The sequence below is a fragment of the Nannospalax galili genome, unplaced genomic scaffold (genome assembly GCF_000622305.1).
Source record: "Nannospalax galili isolate Female #2095 unplaced genomic scaffold, S.galili_v1.0 scaffold471, whole genome shotgun sequence".
NCBI lineage: Eukaryota > Metazoa > Chordata > Mammalia > Rodentia > Spalacidae > Nannospalax > Nannospalax galili.
The window spans coordinates 1,440,405-1,467,383 of record NW_008330333.1 but is presented as its reverse complement, the minus strand read 5'-3'; the positions used below and the strand labels follow the sequence as shown (position 1 = coordinate 1,467,383).

Here is a 26,979-nt window from a genome sequence, read left to right as displayed (position 1 = left end):
TGCCCACAGACTCACCGCCGACCAGGGCCAGCGTTGCTTTGCGAAGGCAAGGCAAGCAAAGGGCCAATAGGTGGAGCTACCACGAATGGGCGGGGCCTACACATGGAAAGCGGTGAGGGTGGAAACTGCTCACCGTCTGGGTTAGATTTCCTCGGAAAGGTTTGCTAAAAGATAAATTCCTGAGACGCGCTTGAACCAGAATCCAGCTGAGTCAGTGTCGGAATGGGCCCCAGAAAGGTCAGTTGAAATCCTTTCCGAAGGTAGATCCCAGGCTCCAGGACAATTATGGCTCAAAGCAGAAAACGCTAGAGCCGCGTGGGGCCTGCCGGGAGCTGTAGTCCACGAACTGCGCCTGCGCGTCTTGCCAAGCTTCATGATACATGCTTACTGCGTGAGCGTCTCTGAGGGGCGCTATCCGGAGTCTACTATTGAGAGGCGGTCCGGCTGGACGTCCAAGTCCTCCACCTTCGGGATGCCGCGGGTTGACCCTGAGGAATGTGCGGGGCATGAGTTTTAATTTCCAGTCTCCAGGCGCGGGTCTATGACTCAACTCTGTTGTGAATTCCAGGCTGAGGGAAGAAGCAGAAGACAGGACGGGCCAAGCCTGAGGCTGGAGCGTGTTCGCGACAGGCAACTCGTGGGCTCGGCAGGTGCTAGGAGTGAGTCGTGAAAAACAGAAACGGCTTAATGAACACATGCTTATAATGCAATCGGACCCTCACAGTACTTTATGAAGTAGACACTATTATCGGGCCGTTGACAGAGAATATGACATCGAGTGTAGTTAAATCGCTTGTCCAGTCGTACAGCGAGCCTGTCACAAAAGTTTAGGCCGTGGAGATGAAAATGGTCGATTTTGAATGATTATGTGTAACCGTCCCAAGTATTTTATTTTCTTGCCGCGTCTGAAGTACAAAGGCTCACAGGCTGTCATGGCAAATGCTTATCTAGAGGATAGGGAGCACATGGGCAGGTGTAGATCCATTCAGAAAAACCTTGTTAGGACTTGCGAGTTCAAGAGCCCTTTATGGGGGCTGGAGAGATGGCTCAGGGGTTAAGAGCACTGACTGTTCTTACAGAGGATCTGGGTTCAATTCCCACCACCCATATGATGGCTAACAGCTGTCTGTAACTCCAGTTCCAGGGCCTCCAACGCCCTTTTCTGACCTACCGGGGCTTTGCACAACATGGATGCAGGCAAAATACTTATATACATAAAAATAAATTTAAAAAAATTAAGTCCCCGATGGTCATTTTCATATATTTTAGACATTCCTGTTTCAAGGGACTATAGATTGTAGTCTGGAAACCCTTTCTCCCTGTTATTTACTATGTGATCTAAGGCCATTTATCTAATCTCACTAAGCCATAAACTTCAGTTCCCTCTTCTATTCTGGAGTAATGTTATACCCTTCTTAACATGGGGTTGCAATTAAATGGGCTAATAATACATACATGATGCATAGAACAGTGTTTTGCACACAGGACTGGAGACAGGATAAAAAATGGAAAATTGAGGGGGACATAGGAAAGGGGAAGAGTTCTCATGACAAAATCTGACTGGGAGTCAGAAAATTCAATACATCTGATAAAAATCAGAGTACCTACAGAAAATAGCAACAATGACACATGCCTGTAATCCTAGCACTCAGGAAGCTGAAGCAGGAAGATCAGAAGTTCAAGGCCATGGGCTGGAGAGATGGCTCAGTGGTTAAAAGCACTTGCTCTTTTAACTTTTTAAAAAAAGTTCAAGGTCAGATCTTGTCTCAAAATAAATAAAGCACCATGTCATTCATTCATTCATTCATTCATTCATTCATTCAGTCAGTCAGTCTTTTTGAGACAGGGCCTCTCTGTAGCCCCAGCTGGCCTGGAACTCACTATATAGACCAGGTTGGTCTCGAACTCACAGAAATCCGTCTGTCTCTGTCTCCCGAGTGCTGGGATTAAAGGCTTGCACCGCCACACCCAGCTGTGGTTTTTTATAAAATTAGGCTTTTCGTAATCTTTAAATCTTATTGTAAATTATGTCCTTGAACAACATAACTTCAAAACCCAGAAAATTGTGAGCTGGAGAGATGGATAGCTCAGGGATTAAGAGCACTGTCTGTTCTTGCAGAGGACCTGGGTTCACATCCCAGTACATACATGATAGCTAACAACTATTTGTAACTCCAGTTCCAGGGTATCTGACACTGTCTTCTTGCTAATGTGGGCATTGTATGACATAGGTGCATTTATATACATATAAGCAAAACATAAAGGAAAGTTTTTTTAAAAATTTATTTTTATTTTAGTATATGAGTGTATTGCCTGCATGTGTGTAAGTGTGGCCATGTCATGCAGTGCCTGCAGACATCAGAAGGTGTTGGATTCCCTTGGAACTGGACTTACAGATGGTTGTTAGTCACCATGTGGGTGCTAGGAATCTCACTCAGGTCCTCTGCAAGAGCAGCCAGTGCTCTTAAGGGCTGAGCCATCTCTTCAGCCCAAAATAAAAAAATTTAAACCCACAAAATTATATACATAGCTTATTTTTTTTTGACAGGGTCTCCCCATATCCCAGGCCCACCTGGAACTCACAATGTAGACCAGGCTGGTTCTGATCTCACAGAGATCCACCAGCTTCTGCCTCCCAGTGCTGGGATCAAAGGCGTGCACTACCATGCCTGGCATAGATATAACTTTTGTCAAAACACTTTAGGGTTACTCGTGTTAGAAGCTCACACCTGTGTCTTAGGTGCAAACTGTTTCTTCATCTGAAATGATGTGTGACGCTATTCCTGGGGAATCCAATGAGACAGACCAAAGTTAAGGATACCCTGAAGTCCATCTTGGTGAACTTCACCTTGGTGAGCTTTATTGGAGTTACTTAAGTATATGGGTTAGCTGTTACAGGAGCAGAAAGGACTCAAAGACAGTCACAGCACCAAAAATCTACCCCAGCATGGGTGACAGCTCAAGAAATCAAGAAACCTGGAGCACTGTACACCTGCAGGCAGCTCAGCAGGTTGGAGAGTGTCTTTTCCAGGTAGTTCTAGTTGGTCTCAAACTCTTCCAGGTAGCTTGGCCTGCTCCCCTTACTACTTACATATGCTTTGGGGATACAGGCCTAGTGAATCTGGCCAATTTCAGGGACTTCCTGAAGTTATTGAGTTGTTTAATTCCTGAGCTTAAGGAACTTCCTGCAAGATGGAATGTTTTTCCTGCTTTTAGAATACCCTGTGTGTTAAGGCGCTTCCCTCCAAGAGGGCATATCTTACCTCAGAGGAAACTGCTACGAACAAACGTTGAAAGAGATGATTTATTGTATACATGTTATACTTGGCCACACTTGAAAACTAGTCCAGAATGCCTTAGCAACAGGGACTGTTTTGGTTGTAATTAAGGCAAGTTTTGCAGAGGTGGTCTTGATGATCAGATGATGGTGAAAGTTCCAGATTCACTGAGACAAATTATCAACAGTAACATACACTCTGGCAATTGTGCCAGCATCACATCTGACAGTCCTTATTTCTACTCCTGCAGCCCCTATGGGTATACATGCTAGTTTACTTGGCCTTCTGCCACATCTTTTTTCTCTTACGTTTCAGCAATCACTTCTTCCTCTATTTCACTCTCATGCCACAGAAGTTTCTACAAGGTACATGGTGTTAAGAGCAAGAAAGCCTACTGTCATTTTCTTAAGGATCTTGATCGCTCTCTTTCTCTCTCCTTCCCTCTCCTCTCTTTCTTTCCCTTTCCCTCCTTCTTCCCTCACTGAAATCTGAAGTCGGTAGTATCCCACTTGCTAGATTGTCAGTAGTCCCAACAATATTTACAAATTGGCCTCCCCTTTTCCCCTTGTCCTTTAAATATAATTATATGTATAAAGTAAATATCTTTTAAAGTAACTCTGTTAAGGTTTGGTTAAAAAATGCCCAGTCCCTGAAAGGTTCCTATATAGAAGTCTTGGTTCCCAACTGGTGGATCCAATCATTGAGAACTGATTGGATTATGAGCACACCGAACCAATCAATGTATTAATCCCCTGATGGATTCCTAATTTGATGGCATTATTGGGAGGTGATGGATACTTTTAGAGGGGGAGCCTAGCTGGAGGCAGTAGGTCACTGAAGGCATGCATTTAGGGACAACAGCCTTGCCTTGGGCTCTTCTCTATCAGGCTATTTTCTGGTCACTGTGAAATGAGCAGCCTCTGCCAAGAGCTCCTGACAGCATAATATTCTGCCTCATCTCAGAACCAAATCAGTTCATTGGAGAAATAGTCTATAGTCCTGGATAGAAGAGTCGGTATTATAAATACAGCAGGCATTCCTGAATCAACAAATTCTGTTCAATTCCAATTAATATCACAAGATTTTTTTAAAGGTCTGACAAGCTGAACATTTGTCCTCTCCATGCTATGCCTTTTCTCCTCTGCTATCTCAGAATTTTAAAGCATTAAGTCAGATCATGTCAAGTCAGATGTGGTGGTGTAAGCCCCTAATCCCCACACTTGGGAGATGGAGGCAGAAATGCTACCAAAACTTGGGATCGCAACCTGTAGAAGCCAAGTTTGGCCACTTGTCCTCAGGAAGTCAGTTAAAACAGCCAAATTAATAGTAAAAAGCTGAGAAAAATTTATTAAATGTGGCTACATTGGGAAAAGGGCAAAGAGACCCAGTGACAGCTGCCCCCTTCAGACTGTCTTCAGGGTCCTAAAGTGAGATTAAAGTTTAAATAGAGGTGATATACATATCTAAGCATCTCAGTCAAGGTGTGGTTCTACCCACCATTGATCCATCACTGTCTGGGCTTCAGACTCTTCTTGTACGATGGTCTGACAAGTGTGAACTGTGTAAAAAGCTCTTTTCAGGGCTCTGGCTGGTGCCTTTTCTTTTTCCCAGCATGAAATTACTAGGGAAATTCTTGTTCCTTTGGGGTCTATTGTTTCAATAGTCCAATAGTGAGATTTAGAGACATAAATGTTACAACTTTGGAATGTCTTTATTTCTGCCAGGCCAGTTACAGGAGGATCAGGAGTTCAAGGCCAGTTTCAGTTCCATAGCAATTTAGAGACATACTTGGGCTCTGTGAGATCAATCCGAAATAAAAGAAGCAAAACAAAACATCAGCTCAGACCACTGATCAAACTCTCCAGTATCGCTCATGTCAGAGGATAACTGAATCCTGACTGTGATCTAGAAGCCCTATTTGATCTGGCACCAGGTCCCTTTTTTTTTGTTTTTTTAAAAACAGGGTGTCACAATACTTCTAAATCTGGCCTGGACCTCACTATGTAGCCCAGGCTGTCCTTAAATATGCTGTGTGCCTTAAATGTGTCTCCCATGTGCTAGGATAAAGATTAAAGATGTGTGCCACCATACACAGTCCCCAGGTCCCTGTGTAATTCCTACAATCATTCCTGCTGCATGAGCTGCATGGCTCTTCCTCACACTAAGCACAGTCACCCTCACCCCTAGGGTCTTTTCACTCTCTGTAAATAGGCAAAGCTTTCTCATCCTCCATTTCTCCTCCACTTTGTTTGGGTCTCTGCTAATACACAGAAGCCTTCCTTTACTGTTGTAGAAAGCAATCCAGGATAGGGGACATAGCTCAGTGTATGTAGAACACTAAAATATCAAGCCAATCCATAAAGCACGCACAAAGCCACTTTTCTGCTGTGGGTTCCGTGAACTTCCTTATCATGACCTTGCATGGTGTTTTTGTTTATTTTCTGTCCACAACTTCCCCATAAGAATGTGAGCTTTGTGAGGAACTTTGCTTTATTTCATTTTTGTAGCCTTGAGTACTTGGCATGTGCTAAGTGCTCAAAAAATAGGAGTTAAATGTGTGGTCCTGGGGTTCCCTGCCCTAGGTAAGTTTTCAGTATATCAAGTAACTCTTCCCAGAATGGAAGGAGTTCTCACAATACCTTATTTTAGGAAGTAAGACTGGGCAAACAGTTTTTGGATTCCAAACAAACATATTGATCATTTTACCTCTAAACCAATATTTCCTCATCTGTAAAGACTAAGGAAGTTTAGACTAAGGCCAAGTTTAGTGCCTCATTCCTTTAATTTCAGCACTTGGGAGGTGGAGACAATAAGATCAGAAGTTTAAGACCAGTGAAGCTACATGAGACAGTGTTTTCAACAACACAAAAACTAAACTGCATAGTGAATTCAAGGCACACACACACACACACACACACACACACACACACACACACACAAACAATCCCCAAACCAAACTGTTAGGCAGAACTGGGCCCCAAGATGGAGTCACTACTGACCAGCAATATGGCAATCACAACCTGGCTGGCAGTCTTCCAGGAAGCAGAAACTGAACTACCCTAGTTTCTCAGTAACCACCTGATCCTTGTTTTTAACAATGCACCCAATCATGACTACAATTTTCCAACTTTCCATCGCAGCCCACTGAACACCTAACTGAAACTGCCCCCATGCCCAGTAACCTGCCACTGACTCACTTTCCCCCTGTGCTCCCCTTACCCACAAGAAACCCTATAAAACACAGCCTGCTATGACGAGAAGTAGCTGGCTTTCTCTCTCCTATGGGAACAGCTTAGTCCAGCAGCTCATCCCTTCTGATACATTTCTCCTTTTCTAACCTCAGAGTGGTCCCTTGCGGGCCTGGTCTTTTCATGAAACTAACACTAAAACAAAATGATCAAGGGGTGAGAATATATAGCTCAGCGATAGAGTGTTTGCCTAGTATATGTGTGTGGCCTTGTGTTTGATTTCTAGCACTGAAGAGAAATAATGAAGGAGAAAAGAAAAGGGAAAGGGAAAAAAAGTGCCTTCCTCACAGAGTTGAGTAAGAATTAAGGAAGAACATATATATAAAATGCATGGCCTGGTGTTTAACAAATCTCAGGCTCTAAGTATAAATAGTAGGTGTGTTTCATAGGGTGTCTACCCACCCTGAACCCTCACCTGTGTCTGTTACTTAGTTTAGACATTTAACCCGTTATTTTGTTTTGGTCATTTAAAAAATTAATTTTTATTTGTGTGTGTGTGTGTGTGTGTGTGTATGTATGTATGACATGCCTGGTGTAGTCAGAAGAGGATGTTGGAGCTCCTGAAGCTGGAGTTATAAATGGTTGTGAACCACCTGATGTGTGTGCTGGGAACAGAATTCATGTCCTTTGGAAGAGTAGAGAGAGTTCTTAACCACTAGGACATCTCTCTAGCCCCTATTTTGGCCTTTTGTTTTTTTCTTTTTGAGACAGGGTCTCTCTGTAACCCCAGCTGGCCTGGAACTCACTATGTAGACAAGGCTGGCCTTGAACTCTCAAGAGATCCACCTGCCTCTGCCTCCCAAGTTCTGGGACTAAAGGTGTGCACCACCATGCCCAGCTTATTTTGGCCTCTTTTGATATGGCTATTTGGATATAGCAAAGTATGTTTTGACTTTTGACAAATTCCATTTGGCACAGATACATTTCTACTGTGACTTTGAAAAAAAAATCATTAATCTTTCAAGTTCCAAAATTTTAATAAAGTAATATATAAAGAACAATCTTTTAAAATTTTATTTTATTTGTATGAGTGTATTGCCTGCCAGTTTGTAAGTGCATCCATGTAGTGCAATGCCCACAGAGGTCAGAAGAGGGCATCGGATCCCCTGGAACTGGAGTTATGGACAGTAGTTAGCTGCCGTGTGGGTGCTGGGAACCGAACCCAGGTTCTCTGCAAGAGCAGCCAATGCTCTTAACCATGGAGTCATTTCTCCAGCCACCAAAGAACAATCTTAATGCTAACATGGGGACTGGGTTTGAGTTGGTATCCAGCTGGAGGGCAAACTGTGCATGATCGTAGAACATTTACAGGCTTCCTTATAGTGGAAAAGGCTGCTGAGGAACCAAGAAAAGTCTCTGTTCACTGCCTGGAATTTTGCTCTAAATTTGAATGGTTAGCCTCTTAAAGTCTCAGATTTCTCCCTTAAAATTAAATATACTGGAGGGGCTGGAGAGGTGGCTTAGTGGTTAAGAGCACTGACTGCTCTTGTAGAGGACCCAGGTTCAATTCCCAGCACCCATTTGGCGGCTATGAACTGTCCTTAACACCAGTTCCTCAGCGGTGGAGAGCACTGACTGCTCTTGCAGAGGACCTGGGTTCGGTTCCTAGTACCCACATGGCAGCTGCAAACTGTCCTTAACTCCACTTCCAGGGGAATCCGAAGCCCTCTTCTGATGTCTGCAGCATTGCACGACATGGGTGCACTCACATACATGCAGGCAACACACTCATACATATAAAATAAAAATAATAAAATATTTTGAAAAATTAAATATACTGAAGACAAGCAGGCATGGCAGCACATGCCTGCAGTCCCAGCACTTGGGAGGTAGAGATGGGGAAATCAGAAGTTCAGGCTTATCTTGGCTACATAGTGAGTTCAAGGGTAGCCTGGGCTACATGAGACCCTGACTCAAAAACAAACCAAACAAAAAGATAAATATTACTAGGAACAGGGATAGGAGAAGTTTGGCTCACAGTGAGTCCCATTATTTTCAACTCCAGAGTAACATAAGAAATCTCCTGTACCTTTTAAAACTATTCTTTCTATTGTCTCAATAACAGATGTGTATATTCAAATACTATAAATTCCCTTTATTGTGATGTTTTGGCAGACAAGCCAAACATTCCTTTATACTATAAGATAATTAATTACAAGGGATTTTTTTTAAAGACTGCCTTTTGGAGCTGGAAAGGTGGGTCATTGGTTAAGAATACTTGCTGTTTTTCTAGAGGAGCTGAGTTTCGTTCCCAGCACACACATTAAGTGACCTACAACCAACTATAATTCCAACTGTAGGAGATCCAATGCTCTTTTCCAGCCTCTACAGATACTCACACACATGTGGCATACACACATATACATAGATAAAAATAAAATATTTTAAAAGGACTCTTTTTATCATAAAAGTAGTACAATGTTTACTTGTAAAAAAAATAGTTCCCAAATAGGGCTGGGGATATAGCTCAGTGAGAGAGTGCTTGCTTCACATGCATAAAGATCCTGAGTTTGATATTCTTTACTGAAAAATGTGAAATATCTGGTGACCAGGAATGGAGCAAAATTCAGGGCATCTAAGACATATATTACTTGAGATTAAGAGCAAAAAGTAGATCCTTTGAGCATCTATGTTTGGTTTAAATTTATTGTTGACCCCAAATAAGATCACACATCTGGTGTGAGAAGATCAAGAAAGAAGATCTCATTGCTTAGTCCTAACTGAGACATTTATATCAACTCCACCAGGGCTCAGAAAAGATCATGGAAGAGGGGGAGGAAAGAATGAAAAGAACTGGAGGATGGGGAGGAGTGCTGTGAAATGCTGTTTTCTTGATATGACATGGCTGTTGGACTCATGAACTCACTGAAGTCATGATCACCTACCTTCTCAAGACCCATACAAGACTAAGCCAACAAAATTGGTCAACATTTCAGCAAGCTTCACTAATTGGACACAGTGGGTTTCAAAAAAAGAAGGGGGAGGGGATGGAAAAATAACTCCAAGGTTAAGAGCATTTCTGCTCTTATGGAGGACCCAAGTTTGATTCTCAGCCACCCACATGGGGGCTCACAACTATCTGTAACTCCAGTTCCAGGGTATCTGATGTCCTCTTCTGGCCTCTGAGGATATTGAACAACACAGGTACATATATATAGATGCAGGCAAAACTCTCACACTCATAAAATGAAAGTAATTTTTTGAATATTTATTTTTATTTATGTGTATGAGTGTCTTGCCTGTATGTTAGTATACCCATGTCATGCAATGCCTGAAGAGGCCAGAAGAAGGCACTGGATCCTCTGGAACTGGAGTTACAGACAGTTGTGAGCCACCATGTAGGTGCTAGGATGTGAACCTGGGTCCTCTGTAAGAATAGCCAGTGCACACCTTTAATCCCAGCATTCACTAGGCCTAAGCAGGTGAATCATTATGAGATCGAGGCCAGCCTGATCTACATAGCAAGTTCCAGACAAGCTAGGGCTACAGGGAGTTCTAGTCTAAAATATACCAAAAGAGAAAAGGAGGGGAGAGAGACAGCATGGGGGTGGACATGAAAATGGGAGGTTGATGCATTTGGGGGGTTTCTTGGGAGAGTAGGAGGAGGGACTTGGGGATGGATATGCTCAAGATACATTGTATATGTGTATAAAATTGCCAAAGATTACATTTAAAAATCCTTTAAAAACATAGGAGAAGCTCATTACCCTTCTACTTTTGGTATTAAATCAAACATGTAAATATATCACAAGGGCTTTAATCCTGTTTTTATATTTCTTCACTTTAAAAAATCAAAAGTCCCTAAGAATGAAAATTTGAGAGTCTCTCTTGATGTAGAAAGACCCTAGTGACATCAAAACACAGCCTTTTCGAAGTTTTTGCCTCAGAATCACTCCTGTTGCAAAAGAAGTAGTTACAATTGCAAAATGTCCTGTTTAGGGCTGGAAAGCCCCATTCTTTGCCCCATTCTGCTGTAGGTGCTCTAAGGAGTTTCCTGATGAGTCACAACATAGTCAAGGATCCCAGGAACCTGCAGCATCCTGCATGCCACACAACCTCACCATCTCTCCGACCAGATGGAAGACACTCTCTGGCTAAGGGGGTAGATAGTAGCCTTTCAAAATCTCGTATAGGTGCTGGACCCAGGAAGACCTCAGTCAACACTCTTCTAATAACTTGAGAATGTCCCCACATCTGCAATCAGCCAGACGCAGTAGTGTGTGTGTGCCTGGAATACCCATGCTCCTATCAGGAGATTGGAGGTCAAGAGAGGAGAAACCCCAGAAGCTAGAGGGCCAGCTAGGTGGCATACACAGTGTCGATGAGATACTGTCTCAAAGCAAGGAGGAAGACAAAGACCAACACCTGAGGTTATCCTCTGACTGTGTGTGTGCACTCACATACAAACATACCACACACACACACACACACACACACACGGAGAGAGAGAGAGAGACAGAGAGAGACAGAGACAGAGAGACAGAGAATAGTTAGAAGAAAAAAAACAATAAGCAGTATATTTGGAATAAATGCTGCTGAAGGGTTAACTGTATTATCTACAAAGTAACTTTAAGCCAAAACTCTAATGGCAAGGACAGAAGTCTAAACCAAGATGTGCATATAATACCAACAAAGTAATGGAAATATCAGAGTTTCTTAACCACTAGTGAAATAATTGACTTAGAAAAGGATCATCAATGAATCTTACAGCCACTGAATGAAAGATTATATGTCACACTCTCATGCCTGTCAGTAATTAGAAAGATGTCCTTTACATTAGAGAGATTGTGAGGGTGTTTAGATGCTACCTGAAGCCTAATTTTAAATTGAGGGGTATTCTACTTGAAATACACCTTTTAAAACTCAATGTCTTAAATAAAGTAAGTGTGAAAATGTTACATAGAAAAGGAGAGTATTGAGACAAGACAGTTTAAAGCAAAGCATAGTCTCTAACCCTGGAACTGGGAAATAAAAGCTAAAAAGGCCACTATTGGGATAAAGGGGCAAATTTCAAAGACTGATTATTAAGTTGTTACCTTTCTTGAGTGTGAAAATTTTACTGTTGTTATTTCGGGGAGTGGAGAGATGGCTCCCCAGGTTAAATGCCTGCCACATAAGCATAAGGGCCTGAGTTCAGATCTTTAGCATCCACTCGAAAAGCTGGGCACCAAAGCACATGCCTGTAGTCTCAGCACTTGGAAAACTGGAGACAAGAATCCTGGGGTATTGCAGGTCACCCAGGCTAGCCAAATTGGTGAGCTCCAGGTTCAGGTGAGAAACTGTCTTAAATTAATTAACTAATAAGAAAGAAAGAAAAAAGGAAAGATGGAAAGTGATAGAGGAAGACACACAATGTCAATCTCTGGCCTCTATACATGCACACATGTGCACCCACATGCACACATGCACTTGCACACACAGGAACACATATACCACAAATACATATTCAATAAAATAAAATAGCATCTCATTAGTAGTATTTCGGGTATTGTTCTAGCTTGGTTTCTGATGTTGTGATAAACAACATGATTTGAAACAACTTGGGAGAGGAAAGGGCTTATTCCTCTTATTACAGTCCATCATTGAAGGAAGCCAAGGCAGGAGCTCGAGGCAGGAGCTTGAAGAAACCACAGAGGACCCCTGCTTTATTGGCTTGCTTCCAGGCACACGTTGGACTACCTTTATTTTTGATTAATTAACTAATTAATTATATTTTATGTGTATGAGTGCTTTGTCTAGATATATGTAAGTACTCCATGTTGTGCAATGCCTGTCGAGAAGAGGGTATTAGATCCCCTGGAACTGGAGTTACAGTTCTTAGCCACAATGTGGCTTCTGGGAACTGAACCCAGGTTCTTTGCAAGAGCAACCAGTGCCCTTGACTGTTGAACCATCTCTCCAGCCCTCAGTTACCTTTCGTATACAGCCTAGGCCTACCTAGGGATGGATCCACCCACAGTGTGCTGGGCCCTCCTGCATCAACTACCAAATCAAGGAAATGCCCCAAAGGCATACTCACAGTCCAATCTAATGGAGGAAATTCTTCAGTTGAGACTCCCTCTTCCCAGGTGTATCAATTTGACAACCAACACAGATATCTAGGATATTTAGGATGATATATGTTTTCAATTTATTTCCAGATGGTTAAGAAAAAAGTGAACAGCAGTAAATATTGTGAAACAGAAAGAAATAATTGATGGATATAGTTAAAGGGTATGTAATTTTCCCTAGTGTTATCTCTCTACTTTCCTATAGGAAAAGCAAAGATTTTCAAAATCAAAGATGAAGATAAAAATCAGGATTTACACAGGGCTGAAACAGGAAAGTGAAGTAGAAGTCAGCTCTCCCAATGTAACTTCCATTGGCTCTGGAACTACCTTGAGGTTCATCCTGGGCTAACCCTGTGAGTACCAAAGGATGCCTGCATCTCTTTGACCTTGCATCTCCAGCATCCCAGCAAGTGCCCAGAACATGTGTTCCAAAAGGGTACATGGAAGAGCACCCTGATTCCCAGAGAGCAGGGGGCAAGTCAGCTGCAGGAACAAATGAATTAGAATGGGGGACCTCAGCGCCACCATTTGAGGACTTTTTGTTACTGGTTAGACTAGACTGGAAGTGCATTACAGTGCTCTTCTGGTTCCATCTGCTTTCTTGAGCAGGCCCAGGAAAAGCCTATAGGGATACATTTGCTGTCTGTTCCTTCACCTGCCATTGGCCCTGAATATCTATGAACCCCAGGAGTCTAGAGTTTCCAGAAGAGCTGACTGACAGATAGGCTATCTTCTCTCCTCTTCCATCAGCCCAGAGTCCTGGGAGCAAGAGTGACTAAATTACAATTTGAACCTTTCTTATAGTCTGGCTCACTTTCATCCAACCAGTGTTGGGTGAGAGCCAGGGTCCTGGGAGCCATGGGTTGGTAAAGCAGAGCCCTTACCATTGGAAAACCTTCTGAATCTTCAGAGAACGGATGCAGCCAACTGGACCTTGGACACACCCTCACTGTTAGTCTCAGTTCCCACCAAAGCCCATAGCATTTCCTGTGCCTTGTCCGTTATTTCACAAGCTGTTTCTTGCTCATTCTCAAGTTCCATGACAGAGACCTTTATCTTCTTCCAGAAGTCAGACAGTTGGCTGCAGCAGCTCCTGGTCAGTGCCATGGCCAATACCCTCAGTGACCATCTACTGAACACCTTGGAGGGGCTGTTGCCCTATGACTTCGAGAAGTTCAAGTTCAAATTGCAGAACACCAGCCTGGAGAAGGACCATTTCCGGATCCCTCGGGGCCATCTGCAGATGGCAAGGCCCATAAAGCTGGCCACCCTGCTGCTCACCTACTATGGGGAGGAGTATGCTGTGCGGCTGACCTTGCAGATCCTGCGGGCCATGAACCAACGCCAGCTAGCAGAGGAGCTCCACAAGGCCACAGGCCCAGGTCAGTGGTCAAGACCCCCTCCTAGCCCAGCATAGGTGACAGCTACTGGTGGAGTAAGGAAAGAGTGCTAAAACCCAAGCTCTCTAGCTTGAGTGTTAAGAAGTCTTTGTCCACCACAACATGAATGACCTAGATCAGCACATCTTGTCCCTCTCTCTGGCCTTTATAGCCTGGTTAGTGAAGCTCTCCCAGGCTCCTAATCACTTCAAAAATTAAAACGGGGCTGGAGAGATGGCTCAGTGGTTAAGAGCACCAATTGCTCTTGCAGAGGACCCAGCTTGATTCCCAGCACCCACATGGCAGCTAAGACCTATCCTTAACTCCAGTTCCAGGGGAATCCGAAGCCCTCTTCTGACCTCTGTGGCATTGCATGACATGGGTGCACTCACATATGTGCAAGCAATATACTCAGACACATAAAATAAAAATAATAAATAAAATATAAAAAAAACTGAAGCTGAGCACAGTGGTGCATGCCTTTAATTCCAGCACTGGGGAGGCAGAGATAGGCAGGTCTCTGTTAGATCAAGGCCAGACTGGTCTATATAGCAAGTTCCAGGACAGCGGGGACTATAGGGAGACCCTGCTTCAAAATGATAATGATAATAAATAAAAACTGAGATTCTGACTGTGAGTCAGAATCAGAAGTTCTGGTAAAACTGTATGCCACCACTTCTGGCTTTAAGCATTCCTTAATTTAAAAAAATATTTATTATTTTTATTTTATGTGTATGTGTGTATTGCTTGCAAGTAGGTAAGTACACCCATGTTGTGTAATGCCTGCAGAGGACAGAAGAGGCAGTCAGATCCCCTAGAGCTGGAGTTATGGACAGTCGTTAGCCGCCATGTGGGTGCTGAGATTTGAACCCAGGTCTTCTGAAAGAACAGCCAGTGTTCTTAACCACTGAGCCATCTCTCCAGCCTGCATTCCTTAATTTTTAACAAAACTTCTTCAAAAAATAGGTTGCTAATTACAGATTATCTTCATTTCATTATGTGGACTTTAGAATGGAGCCTTTCCTGTCATTTCTAAACAGTTAACAGTATCCTGAAATTTTCAGGAAAGCTTGCCTCTTTTTCTTTCTTTCTTTCTTTCTTTCTTTCTTTCCTTCCTTCCTTCCTTCCTTCCTTCCTTCCTTCCTTCCTTCCTTCCTTCCTTCCTTCTTTCTTTTCCTTCCTTCCTTCCTTCCTTCCTTCCTTCCCCTCCCTCCCCTCCTTCCTCTCTCTCTCTTATTTATTTATTTATTTATTTATTTAGTTAGTTAGTTAGTTAGTTTTAGACTGGGTCTCACTGTGTAGACAAGGCTGACTTCAAAGTCACAGAAATCCACCTGTCTCTTCCTCCCAAGTGCTGAGAGTAAAGGCATGCGTCACCATGGCCCGCCAAGCTTTTCTTAAAATTTTCATCTGCACTTATCTTTGTGACTTGGGTTTTCTTCAGTTTGTGCGATGAAAGAGAAACATATGCTCATTTATAAGCCTTTATTTAAATTTTCAAAAAATTTAAATTGCATTTTACTTATGTATTTTGTGTATGTGTGTGTGTGCGTGAGTGGGTGTCCAAGTGCCATGGCACATATATGGAGGTCAAGGGACAATTTACCAGAGTTAGTGTTCTCCTTCCCTTATATAGGTTTTGGGGTTTGAACTCAGGTTGTCAGGCTTGGCAGCAAGTGCCTTTACCCACTGAACCATCTTGCCAGCCTGTGTTAATTCTTTTTATTGATTGATTTTATAAGTGAGATTTCTACATCTATAATTATACATACATTTACCAATAAGCCAGTTTTAATTTACTGTCTTAGAGTTCTGAGTAATTGCTGTTATCTAGAATGTTCTATGTTTTACCTTCTATAATTTTGGAGGGGATTGTCTTCCCCTAACCCTTGGCCTTGAGTGAGTGAGCTTCATGACTGTGTCTGATTGTCTTTCCAGAACATTCTGCTGAAGAGATTGGAACTGACAGTTATGTAGGGTCTTCAGAAGAGAATAAGGCCAAGAGTATGAATGTGCCAGGTGTCCTGGAAAGTGATGGGCAGAAGCAGAGTGGTGACCAATCAGCCACCCTGCCAGCCAGCCAGCCTGAAGTGGTGAAGAGGCCCCAGAAGAAGTCTCCTGTCAAAAGGAGCGATCAGAAGGGTCCTGAGGGCCTGGACTCCCAGACCAAGCCATGGGCTAGGAGCACAGCACCACTCTACAGGAGAAGCCCAGTCCCCAGCCAGTCACCAGGGGACAAGGAAAGCAGGGCAAGTGCCCAGCTGCGCAGGAATGCCAGCTCTGCAGGAAGACTGCAGGGGCTCTACTATAATGGCATCCCGGGGAGGAGAGAATGCAAGAAATCTGAAGTGTATTTGCCTTCAGGAAAGAAGAGACCCAAAAGTCTTGAAATCACTATTTCTTCAGGAGGAGGACCCCCAAATCCAGAAATGTTTCTGACTCAAAAAGAAACAAGAAATGGAAATCCACCCTCAGCAGCCACCCCCAGAGGACTACCCACTCTGGATATAGGCACTACTGTGTCTCTGGAGAAAGACTTGGGGAACCCAGAACATTTCATAGTCCTAGAGGTAGAAACATGCAGGACCACACTTCCCAAAGCATTGTTGGCTGGAGAGAAGAAGTGCACTATATTTTGGAAGGAAAACGGAATTGGGGGTCCAGGTACTCTTGAGCTCTCACAGAAGATGTCCAGCAGTGCTCTCTCTGAGTCCCCCAATCCAGAAGTGCCTTTGTCAGTATGTGAGAAACAAGAACAGACTCTGGAAGACTCAGCATCCTTAGGATCAGTGGCTTGTAAAGGTATCCCCTTCCCCTAGAATTTCCTTTTATTCTTAGTATATTTATATTGCTGTAATACTGGGTTGCCTTTCGGAGTCCCTTTGCCAATCTGCTGAAGGCCATGAACCTAGAAAAATACACAAATATGCATCTTGAAAAAAAAACTGCATCAAAATTCAATTAGTTCCCAAACTCTCATAAGTTATTTTGTAGAAGCCACTGGCTTTGGGGGCCTAAGATTGAGAATCTGGAAAAGACTGGGTAAAAATATTCCCTTTTCACAATTACCCCACATGTATGTTATAGGGCAGAGATTCTGCCGTTCTCTTCCTTGGGCAAGGAGGAAATATGTTAACCAAAGCCTAGGGTTTTTTTTCCTTTTTTCTCTTATTTACTTAAATTGTTTAAATTTTTTTACTTAAATTATTATTATTATTATTATTATTATTATTTGGTTTTTTTGAGACAGGGTCTCTCTGTAGCCCCAGCTGTCCTGGAACTCACTATGTAGATCAGGCTGGCCTTGAACTCACAGAGATCCACCTGACTCTGCCTCCCGAGTGCTGGGATTAAAGGCTTGCGTCACCACGCCCGGCCCCTACTTAAATTATTTTTTAAAAGAATTTTACACATTTACATCACTTCCATTCCTCTCTATCCTCCTCCAACCCCCCCGTGTTCTCTCATTCTCCCCCAATTTCCTTACCTGTTATTATTGCATATATATATGCATACATATATATTACTGAGCCCATTGAGTGGTGCTAGTGTGTACATATGTTAGTGACCACTTGGGAATGGATAACCAACCTATCAAGGAGCTCATGTTTGGAGAAAACTGACTCTCCTCCTTTCAGCAGCCATTAATTGCCTGTAGCTCTTCATCTAGAGATGGAACCTTGTGAAATTTCCCCCATCCATGTGGGCATGTCGACTAGTGTTGTCTTTATGAAGGTCTTCTTTAGGCAACTGTATTGTTGACATTTCATATGTGCAGCTTCCCTGTCATGTCTGGAAGTCACTATCTAGCAGTAGGCATCCTGGTTCTCTGGTTCTTACAGTGTTTCTACCCCCCTCTTCTGCAATGTTTCCTGCCTTAAGTGTAGGGGGTACATTTTAAATGTATTAATTGAGGCTAGGCACCCTACAGTCATTTATCTCTGTATTTTGACCAATTATGGCACTCTGTAATCATCTCCATCTGTTGCAAAAAGAAGCTTCTTTGATGAATGTTGACAGTTATACTTACCTGTGGGTTTTAGGATAAGTATTTAGAATACAGTTAGAAATTGTATTGGTTTAGGGAAATGGTAGCAGTAACTCTCCTCTTGGGTGACCTCTCCAGCCATGAGTATTTGACTAGGTTTATAGTAACAGGCATGAATTCCCTCCTATTGAGTGGGTCTTAAGTCCAATTAGACAGTTTTTTTTTGTTACCTCCAAGATAAAAATGCCACTATTACATCATTAGGCATATCTTTCTGGGATGGTTATTGTTGTGGTTCATAGGCTTTATAACTGGGTAAGATTAGTGATTGAAAAGCCTAGGCTTCTCTTACTAAGTTAGTCAGGAAGATTATGTTTGTTTATGAGAAATAGTCAACTCCAGTTTGCATGAACAGCATACAAGTTTGTTCCTCTTTCACACAAATGACTCATAAACTATCTAGGACAGACCCATGGGCCAGGACTCCAGATTTCTGATGAGCAGTTTTACTCTGCTTCATCAGGTTTTCTCTGAAACCCATGACCTCAGAAGTTGACACCCTGACTCCACTCAAGAGGGTGAAGAGACAAAGGGGAATTAACACCATTTAGGGAAGATTTTGAAAAGTTTTTAGAAGTTGCTCATCACACGTCATTGACTTCCCTTTGATTAGAATTTGATCAAATGGCTTCTGTTTATTTCATCTAAGAATCTAGGTTTGGCATAAGGTGGAGAAGCACCCACATAGGCAAGCAATTGATTCTACCATAAGAACGGTTCTTCCAGGGTGTACTGGCAATCTTGATTTCAAATGTAAAGGGAATTCCTGGCCTAGTGAGGGGAGGAAGAAGGAAAAGATAACGGATTGTGTGTGTTTCTATTTTTTCTTGTGTCTCCTGTCATTTCTGATTTATAGATACTACCTGTAGTCTTGGAACAGAATTTTCATAGTGGTTATGTCTTCACTGTGAAATTTACCCTTTAGCTTTATAAAGTCCTCCTCTTTGCTTTCATTTATGGTTCTTGAACTTGAAAGAGAGTGGTGGGTTTACTCGATACTGTTCCAAAGGCATGCTATGTTCTTTAGTAAGGTTTCTGCTAGAGGCTGGCGATCTCTCTATGAATGAGGCACATAGTGGCATCCCCAGAAGCTTGAGTCATGGTAGCCTTAAAAAGTTCTGATTTTAAGTGGGAAAGCAAATGGCTATCAGCATGTTTTGCTTTCTTTTATATGACCATGTTTTCTTTTATAGATCCATGTTTGTGCAAGAGAAAGGCATAGATGGATCTGTAGCAAAGGGCCACGGGTCTTTCATGGAATAAATGGCCAAGAATCCCAGGGTCCAGGAAAAGGAAGAGGCTTGACCCTTAGCTCTCAGCCTTGGTGGTCTATTCCCTGCTTCACTTAGATGGAAGTCAGAGCAAGGCATGCTGGGAAGTAGTCAGATCTGAGACTGTAAGCATCCCACATATAATATGCCACTCAGGAGATTTTTCCACTGCTGTATCTCCAGGAAGGTCACAGGATGAGGCTGCCTGTCCTCTTTGCCACACCCAGGAAGGAGACTTGCAGGGTGGCAGCTTTGTGCAAAATTCCTGCAGCTGCTCCATCGCTCCTGGTGATCCCAAGGCATCAGGCAGATGCTCATCCATATGCTCCCAGTGCCAGATGTCACCTGCAAGGAAGAGCTCTGGAGACCTGAACTCCCAGCTCCTGCCACAGTGCCCACGCCACATGAATCAGGTACAGCTGCTCTTCTGTGAGGATCACAAGGAGTCCATCTGCCTCATCTGCAGGCTCAGTCAGGAGCATCGAGGCCATCGGGTGTGCCCCATTGAAGAGGCTGCATTGGAGTACAAGGTAGATTCCTGCTTAGAGGCCTCTCTCTGCCATATAGTTGGATACTCTGGACCATACTTTCTTTATTCAACCCCTCTGGGATGTGAGTACACTGGCCAGGATGCTTGGACTCTAAATGGAAAACCACCACCACCACCAACAAAACAAAACATAAGCAAACCAGGACAGCAAAGAACTGATCAGTTTATGTTACTCAGAAGCCCAGGGGTGCTAGTTTCAAGTATGGATCCAGGGGCAACTCATGGGGGTCACTGGGACTCTGTGTGTCTCTGCTCCCCTTGGTGATAGATTCATACCTCTTCCTTCCCAGTACTCCTCCTCTTGCTCTCAATTGCAGCATTCTTAGCTCTGCTTCCAGGAGCTGATTCTCTCACTCTAGAGTTGGTACAAGCTGAAGATGACAAGAATCAAATGTGAGTATTGTAACAAGTGCTTTTTTTCCAGGAGCAAATCCAGAAGCAACTGGAGCACCTGAAGGAGCTGAAGAAATGTGGGGAGGAGCACAGGCTGCAGGGGGAAAAGACCACAGAGAGCTTCCTGGTAAGGCCTGTGTGCCTGATGGCCACTCCTCACCTGTTTCCACCTGTAGAAGAAAGGAGGGGGTTGAAAGTGAGCAAGCACAGACTGAGGTTCTGCTCTGGTTCACAGGGTCTTGATGGTGGTGGTAGGACAGTCATGGCTTCTAAGGGTGAGGTCATCCCTGTAGCTCCCTGCAGGAGGGGCATCTCCAAGGCCTAATCGCTTTCTTCTCACCATGAAACAATTTAGAGACTAGAGGTAGTGGCTATCACCAAGGGATTGAATTGAAGAAAGCGAAAGGAAGGTATTTTAACTTAAAAAAATCCTCCATATTATTTTTATAATTGTTGTTGGGGCTAGAGATGCAGCTCAGTTGATAGGGCACTTTCCTAGCATCAACAAGGCCCTGAATTCAATCCTCAGCATGGCAAAAACTGATAGCACAGGCCCATAATCCTAGCACTTGGGAGGCTGAGGCAGGAGGATAAGTTCAAGGTCATCATTAGCCTCATACCAAGTCCAAAGCCAGCCTGGGCTACATGAGACTATTAGCCCCCACCCCCAAACAGCTGGGTATAGTGGCACACACTTGTAATTCCAGCACTGGGGTGGCAGAGACAAGAGGATTGCCACAAATTTAAGGCCAGCCTTGTCTACATAGCAAGCTCCAGATCAGCCAGAACTACATAGTGAGATCCTGTCTTAAAGTATTAATAGCAGTAATAATTTTTAATTTGATAAAAACTATATTTTGGGGCTTTTTGTAGTGCTGGGAACAGAACATAGGACTTTGTACTTGCTAGGAAGGGGCTCTACCTCTGAGTTAAATCCCAAGCCCATTTTTTGGCTTTTTGAGACTAGATCTCATTTTGTAGTCTGGCCCAAGTAGGATTTCAACCTATTTCATTATGGCCTCATCTTAACTTAGCACATCTGCAAGTACTGTATCTCCAAGTAAGATCACATTCTAAGTTACTGAGGGCTTCACCTTATGAATTTTAGAGGGGAAACTTGTGAACCTATAGCATTAGATTCAAGAGCATTTCCCAAGAGTTAGCCCCTGCAATGCTGAATCTGTTCAGAAAGTTCCACACAATACTGCTCCAGGTTTTCCAAGAGACTGAGGAAGCCTGTTTCTCATTTACCTCTATGGGATGGGCTTCTGGGGCTTCCTTGGACATACACTTTCACCCACAGAACACATCCATATTTCTCCTTGTTCTGTGCTCCCCAGAAACAAACAGAAACCCAGAAGCAGAGGGTCCAGTGTCAGCTGGAAAAGTTGTACCAGTTTCTGGAGCAACAAGAGCAGCTGTTTGTGGACTGGCTACAGGAGCTAGGCCAGACCATTGGACAGGTCCAGAAGACATATGACACCCAGGTGTCCCAGGACATCGCCCTCCTGGACGAATTGATTGGAGAACTGGAGGCCAAGCAAGGTCAGCCGGAATGGAAGCTCATGCAGGTAAGTGTGTAAGTATGCCTGGCCTTGCCCTGCCTGCTGTGCCCAGTGGGATGACTTAGGCTCTTGTCACTGCCCAAGCCAGGAAGCAAGGCCCTTGAGGCCTCAGATGGGACTTTGTCTCAATGACCCACAGTATCTCTTGGGCTCAGACCTCTTTGACGAGGTCTCTTGGGAAACCAGAATAGTTCAACATTCAGGATGCCCCTGGAGTCACTCAGAAGAGACCAGCAAGACCCCAGTACATTTACACTGTGGGTTCTGGCATGACTGACCCCAGGGTGATTAGAATCAGAAAGGAGAACTGTTCCTATTTACCAACACCCAGGGACTCCTGGGACTGGGAGTCCTGGTAAGGGCAGAGAGAAGTTTGTAGTCTGGGAGTCAGCACAGGTTCTCAGAGTCTGGTAATGGAGAACCTCTCTCTTTTCTCTCCTAGGACATTGGAGTCACCTTGCACAGGTATAGAGGTCCTCACCCTGTGATGTTCCCTTGAGTGTCTTTCAGGAAGCATTTGGCTGAGACAGTCCTAGGAGAGACCCATGTCTATGACTCAGGAATCCTAGTTCCTGAAGCTTCCTGGGGCCTTCCTGGATTTGTTTGGGGGAGAACAGGACCTTGGCTAGGTCGGGGAGGGGGAAGAAAGAATTTATTCCAGTCCTACTGAACCCAGATGGTGGCTTCCCAAGAAACATCACAAAATAATTGTGTTCCATGTCAAGTGTTTTATGATGGTGGCCCCTGAAGAACTGCCTCTGGCCTCAAGGACTTTCTAGGGAGTCTCTGGGAATCAATTTGGAGGTGGGTTAAGCCCAGCAGGTAGGGGAGAAGAGACATGAAATGGAAGAGGCTACATCTCAGAATTATTTGAGGAGCTTTATAAAATCCTGGGCATTGGTGTTTTTTTTTGTTTGTTTGTTTTTGTTTTTAAAAGTTTTTTTCCAGCCAGGCATGGTAACACACACCTTCAGTCCCAGCACTCAGGAAGCAGAGGCAGGTAGATCTTTGTGAGTTTAAGGCCAGTCTGGTCTACATAGTGAGCCCCAGGCCAGCTGGGGCTACAGGGAGACCCTGTTTTAAAAAGACCAAAAAAAGTATTTTCCAAGTAAATCTTTAAATAAAATTTACCATTTTAGCTATTTTGTGTGTATAGCTCACTGACATTAAGTACATTCACATTAGTGTATACCTATCACCACCATTCTAGACAGGGAACTAGAAAAATGTCGGAACAGGGAAAATTTCAAATATTCATATGAGTCCATTGGAATTTCTTGGGGGGTGTTTCTTGATGGGAGCTTCCAAAAGCATCTATTGGGTTCCTCCTCATTTTTCTTTTGTCTGCCAAGGCTGGACTTGAGAGTGATGGATTCAGGATTTGCTTTCAGGCATTTTGATAGCTGTTTGGAGTGGTTAGAATCAGTGTCAGTTCCCTCTCAAAAGCTTCTAGATAGGGGGAGAAAACAAATTTGGCCATCACTTTAGAACAATAGCAGGTTGTCTCCCTTAGCTACAGGTGAAGAGTAGTGAGTGCTGAGCCATTTCTCCAGCCAGTAGCACATCTTTATCTGTTCATCTGTTGATGGACATTTGGACTGTTTCTACCTTTGGACTATTGTGAATGGTGCTGCTGTGAACATCGGTATACAAGTGTGTGCTTGAGACCCTGCTTTCAGTTCCTCAGATTATATACCTACAAGTAGAATTTCTGCATCATGTGGTCATCCTATTTATTTTTTAAGGAACTTCCATACTATTTCCCATAGTGTCTGCATCATTTACATTTGCACCCACGGTGCACAAGGGTGTTAATTTCTCCACATCCTTGTCATCAATCTGTAATGTCCCATTATCATTTTTTACTATGGTTATAATGGCCATTGTAATAAATGTAAAGAGGAATATCATTATTTTTCTCATTCCAATTTTTCTTTCAGTAGAGACTTATAATTAATTTGACATAGAAAATCTCATAGATAAGACCAACTCAGTTTTACTGTCATTATTTGAGCTCACTGTGGTTTTGATAGCAGTGGTTCAGAGAAACAAGTCTGTAGCTGAACTTGAGGACCAATGTCAGAACTGAGTCTAAGGAAGAGTTTTCATTGCATAGCCCAAACTGACCTGGGTGTGCTGAGTGGAGACTACCTCACTTTCACCTCATGGGGACTCGGGCTATCTCCTTGCTCCCATCTTCTCTGGTCAACAATTTCTTTACTCTAGGGCTAAGACAGTGACTGTTCCTGAGCCCTTGACCACTCCTCCAGACGTGAAAGAAAAGATTCACCTACTCTACCAGAAATCAGAGTTTGTGGAGAAGAGTATGCAGTACTTCTTAGGTGAGTAAGCTTGGTGGAAGATGGGAGGGCCCTTGCTCACTTCTTCCCCAGGATCCACATAGCCCAGAGGCCCTTCCATTTCCTTCTTTCATCTCCCTGCCTTTAGTGTCTTTCTGATCTAGCTCAAATAACTCAGATTTTCTGTTTCCTTTCCTCCTTTATAGAAACACTGCATTCTAAAATGGAAACATTCAATGCTGTGGATGTAAGTCAATGGGGAGGGCACCGGCCAAGCATACCAGAGGTCCTGAGTCCAATCCCCAGCAACCACCTAAAGTGGACTTGTGGAGACACACGGGTCAATAATGTAGTCCTTGAATCAGGACCTCAAGCTCACCCCCAGCCTCAGCCAGCTCAAGACCCACCTGAGCTATATGAAACCCCGTCTCAGAACAACAAAAGAAAAGCTAGATCTTTCCTGAAATGGAAACCTCCATTTGTAAGTATGGTGGTGGTAGTGTGAGTTAATCAGTTTTTATAATAGTTCCTTATCTGTTGATTTTGGGGCATTGTTCAGAAAAGAGGAAAAATACCTAGTAGAAAGGCCCCACAGTTCTGTGTGGTCCCTTTGTGCCTGCCTTGTTCATTGAACTAATTAGTCTATAATCTCCAGTGTGGTGTGGGTGCCTGGGAGGCCTTGGATTACAGACTAGCATAGGATGCAAGGCCCTAAGCAGGAGAGTCCTTGTGTTTCCTTGTGGGGACAGTGTAATTCAGGTCATTTTTTAAATCCCATATCTTTTTCCCCCCTCTGTAGTTCTAGAACTGATTGGTGCTCAGGAACATGCTGGTAAGTGACCAGATCAAAGAAAGTAGCAGCCTTGGCATACTTTCCTATGGATCCTGTGTATCTCAGTCCCCTCCACGATCTAGAATAACCACCCTGCCCCTCTTTCTTAGGTTGGAGAGCCTTGGGAGAATGTTTTGCCTACAGACTCCCCCCAGCTAGGTATTCTTCTCTCTGCAGTTGATGTAATCCTGCAACCAGCAACTACTCACCTCAACCTCATCTTTTCTGATGATATGAAGAGTGTAAGACTTGGAAATAAGTTGGATTCACTGCCTGACAACCACCAAAGACTCAAAATTACATCGACACCCTGAGTACTCACACCCTTGTGTATGACTGCCATCACTGGTAGGCAGAGGTTGGAGATGAGATGGTATAGGTCCTGGGAGCATGCAGAGCATTGCAAACAGGAAGGGAAATATAACTGTCACCAGAGAATAGTCACTGAGTAGTAATGACAACAAAGAAAACTGAGGACCAAGCATCCATTTTTCCTCCAACCCGCCTGTGAATGAGACAGCCCCCCCACAATGGGTGGGGATCTTCCTAGACTGCACAGGACAGCCAAGTCCCACATCTATACATTTACTAGTTTCTCTTCTGGGCCCCTTCAGTTTTCTTCAGCCCCAGGACACATGATGGAAGAACCTGGCTCCTCTGACCATCTGTCCAGTCAGTAGCCAGAGGTTTCATTAAGTGCTTGCACTTCCATTCTGACTCCTGGTCTTACATCTTGCATTCATGCACTCAGTAGTCACTAACTGGGTGTTAACTGATAAAAAGCATGTAATGAATAAGAAAATAGTATCAGTGCCTGTATTAGTCATTGTTCCTTTTGCTGTAATAAAATACCCTGACAGAAGCAACAAAAAGGAGGAAATGTTTATTTTGGTTCACAGTTCAAGGTTCATCACAGCAGAGCAGTTGCAGTGGTAGGAACTTGAGGCAGCTGGTCACACTGCATCCATTGTCAAGAAGCAGAGAGTGAGGAATGTGCTAATGGTCATGTTCAGCCAGCTTCCTCCTTTTCATGCAGTCCAAGACCCAAATCGAGGGACTGGGCCACCCAAATTTGGGATGGGTCTTTCACCTCAATTAACCTAACTGAGAAAAGTCTTCGCAAGCATGCCCAGAGGATTGCCTCATGGGTGATTCTAGAGCCTGTCAAATTGACTACCATCATTAGCCATCACAGGACCCAAGTACCAAATCCTAGCAGAGGTAAGCTAGATAGTCAAATACTGGTAAGCAAAGGTGAAGATGACACATACCAATGGCATGCAGAGGCATCCAGAGGAGGAAGTACATGGCTACTGTGTAATAAACCATGCAGCATCAAGCACTCTCAGATGTTCCTGAGAGAAGATCCTACTTCATTTTCCCTCCCTAGGGCAAGGATGTATTTGCCATTCTGTCTTTCTTAACCTTGGACACAGAAAACATAAGCAGACTCTAAAGAGGATACACTTTCCTCTGTCTTATTTTCACTCTTTTTTTTTTTGAGACAGGGTCTCATTATGTAGCCCTGGCTGGCTTGGAACTCACTATGTAGACCAGGCAGGCCTCAAACTTACAGAGATACACCTGCCTCTGCCTCCCAAGTGCTGAGATTAAAGGTGTGGGCCACCATGCTCTGCTTATTCTATTAATGAAGCTCCTCTTCAGGCTTTAAAAGGAAGCTTCTTCTTTAAAAAAAAACTTTGAGAATTACATACATGCATATAAGGTGTTTTAATCAAATCCATGCCCACTCCCCTCCAACACCTCCCATATCTCCCCATCACTTTTTTCTGACAACCTGACAACTTTCAACTTTTTCTTCTCTCTCTCTCTCTCTCTCTCTCTCTCTCTCTCTCTCCTTCCTACTCTTCTTTTCTTTCTTAATGTTGCTTTTTGATACTCTAACATTCCCCACCCCCCTCAGAGGTAACTCTAAAATCTTTTAGGGATAAGAGCTCCCAAATACTTGTGACATTTTTGGCCATTGAAACAGAGTATGTTGCTAAGAGGCCCAAGGACATTTTGACTTTTAGCCAAGAAACTGGCTACTTTTCTTTGGGGTCTT

At 43.5% G+C, this 26,979-nt stretch overlaps 1 protein-coding gene across 8 annotated transcripts; it reads left to right on the top strand.

Annotated features, from left to right (window-relative positions):
* The first annotated feature begins 67 nt into the window (after nucleotides 1-67).
* Nucleotides 68-26,635, top strand: Mefv (MEFV innate immuity regulator, pyrin). 8 transcript variants are annotated; one of them, XM_029570051.1, is made up of 12 exons: nucleotides 68-237; nucleotides 569-659; nucleotides 12,782-12,929; nucleotides 13,643-13,958; nucleotides 15,894-16,757; nucleotides 19,458-19,804; nucleotides 20,249-20,344; nucleotides 21,558-21,788; nucleotides 22,225-22,247; nucleotides 24,009-24,124; nucleotides 24,289-24,563; nucleotides 25,025-26,635. In XM_029570051.1, the coding sequence occupies exons 4-12, from the start codon at nucleotides 13,682-13,684 to the stop codon at nucleotides 25,226-25,228; spliced, it is 2,433 nt and encodes an 810-aa protein (XP_029425911.1). In that variant the 5' UTR covers nucleotides 68-237; nucleotides 569-659; nucleotides 12,782-12,929; nucleotides 13,643-13,681; the 3' UTR covers nucleotides 25,229-26,635. The 8 variants fall into 8 exon arrangements, with proteins under 8 accessions (XP_029425911.1, XP_029425916.1, XP_029425906.1 ...); XM_029570056.1 differs by lacking the exon at nucleotides 569-659; XM_029570046.1 differs by having other exon boundaries at nucleotides 68-659.
* Nucleotides 26,636-26,979: the final 344 nt, after the last annotated feature.

Coding starts and splice junctions, on each gene's coding strand:
- Mefv (XM_029570042.1), top strand. Junction 13,959..15,893: donor CCACAAGGCCACAGGCCCAG/GTCAGTGGTCAA, acceptor TTGTCTTTCCAG/AACATTCTGCTGAAGAGATT. Junction 19,805..20,248: donor AGGCTGCATTGGAGTACAAG/GTAGATTCCTGC, acceptor CTTTTTTTCCAG/GAGCAAATCCAGAAGCAACT.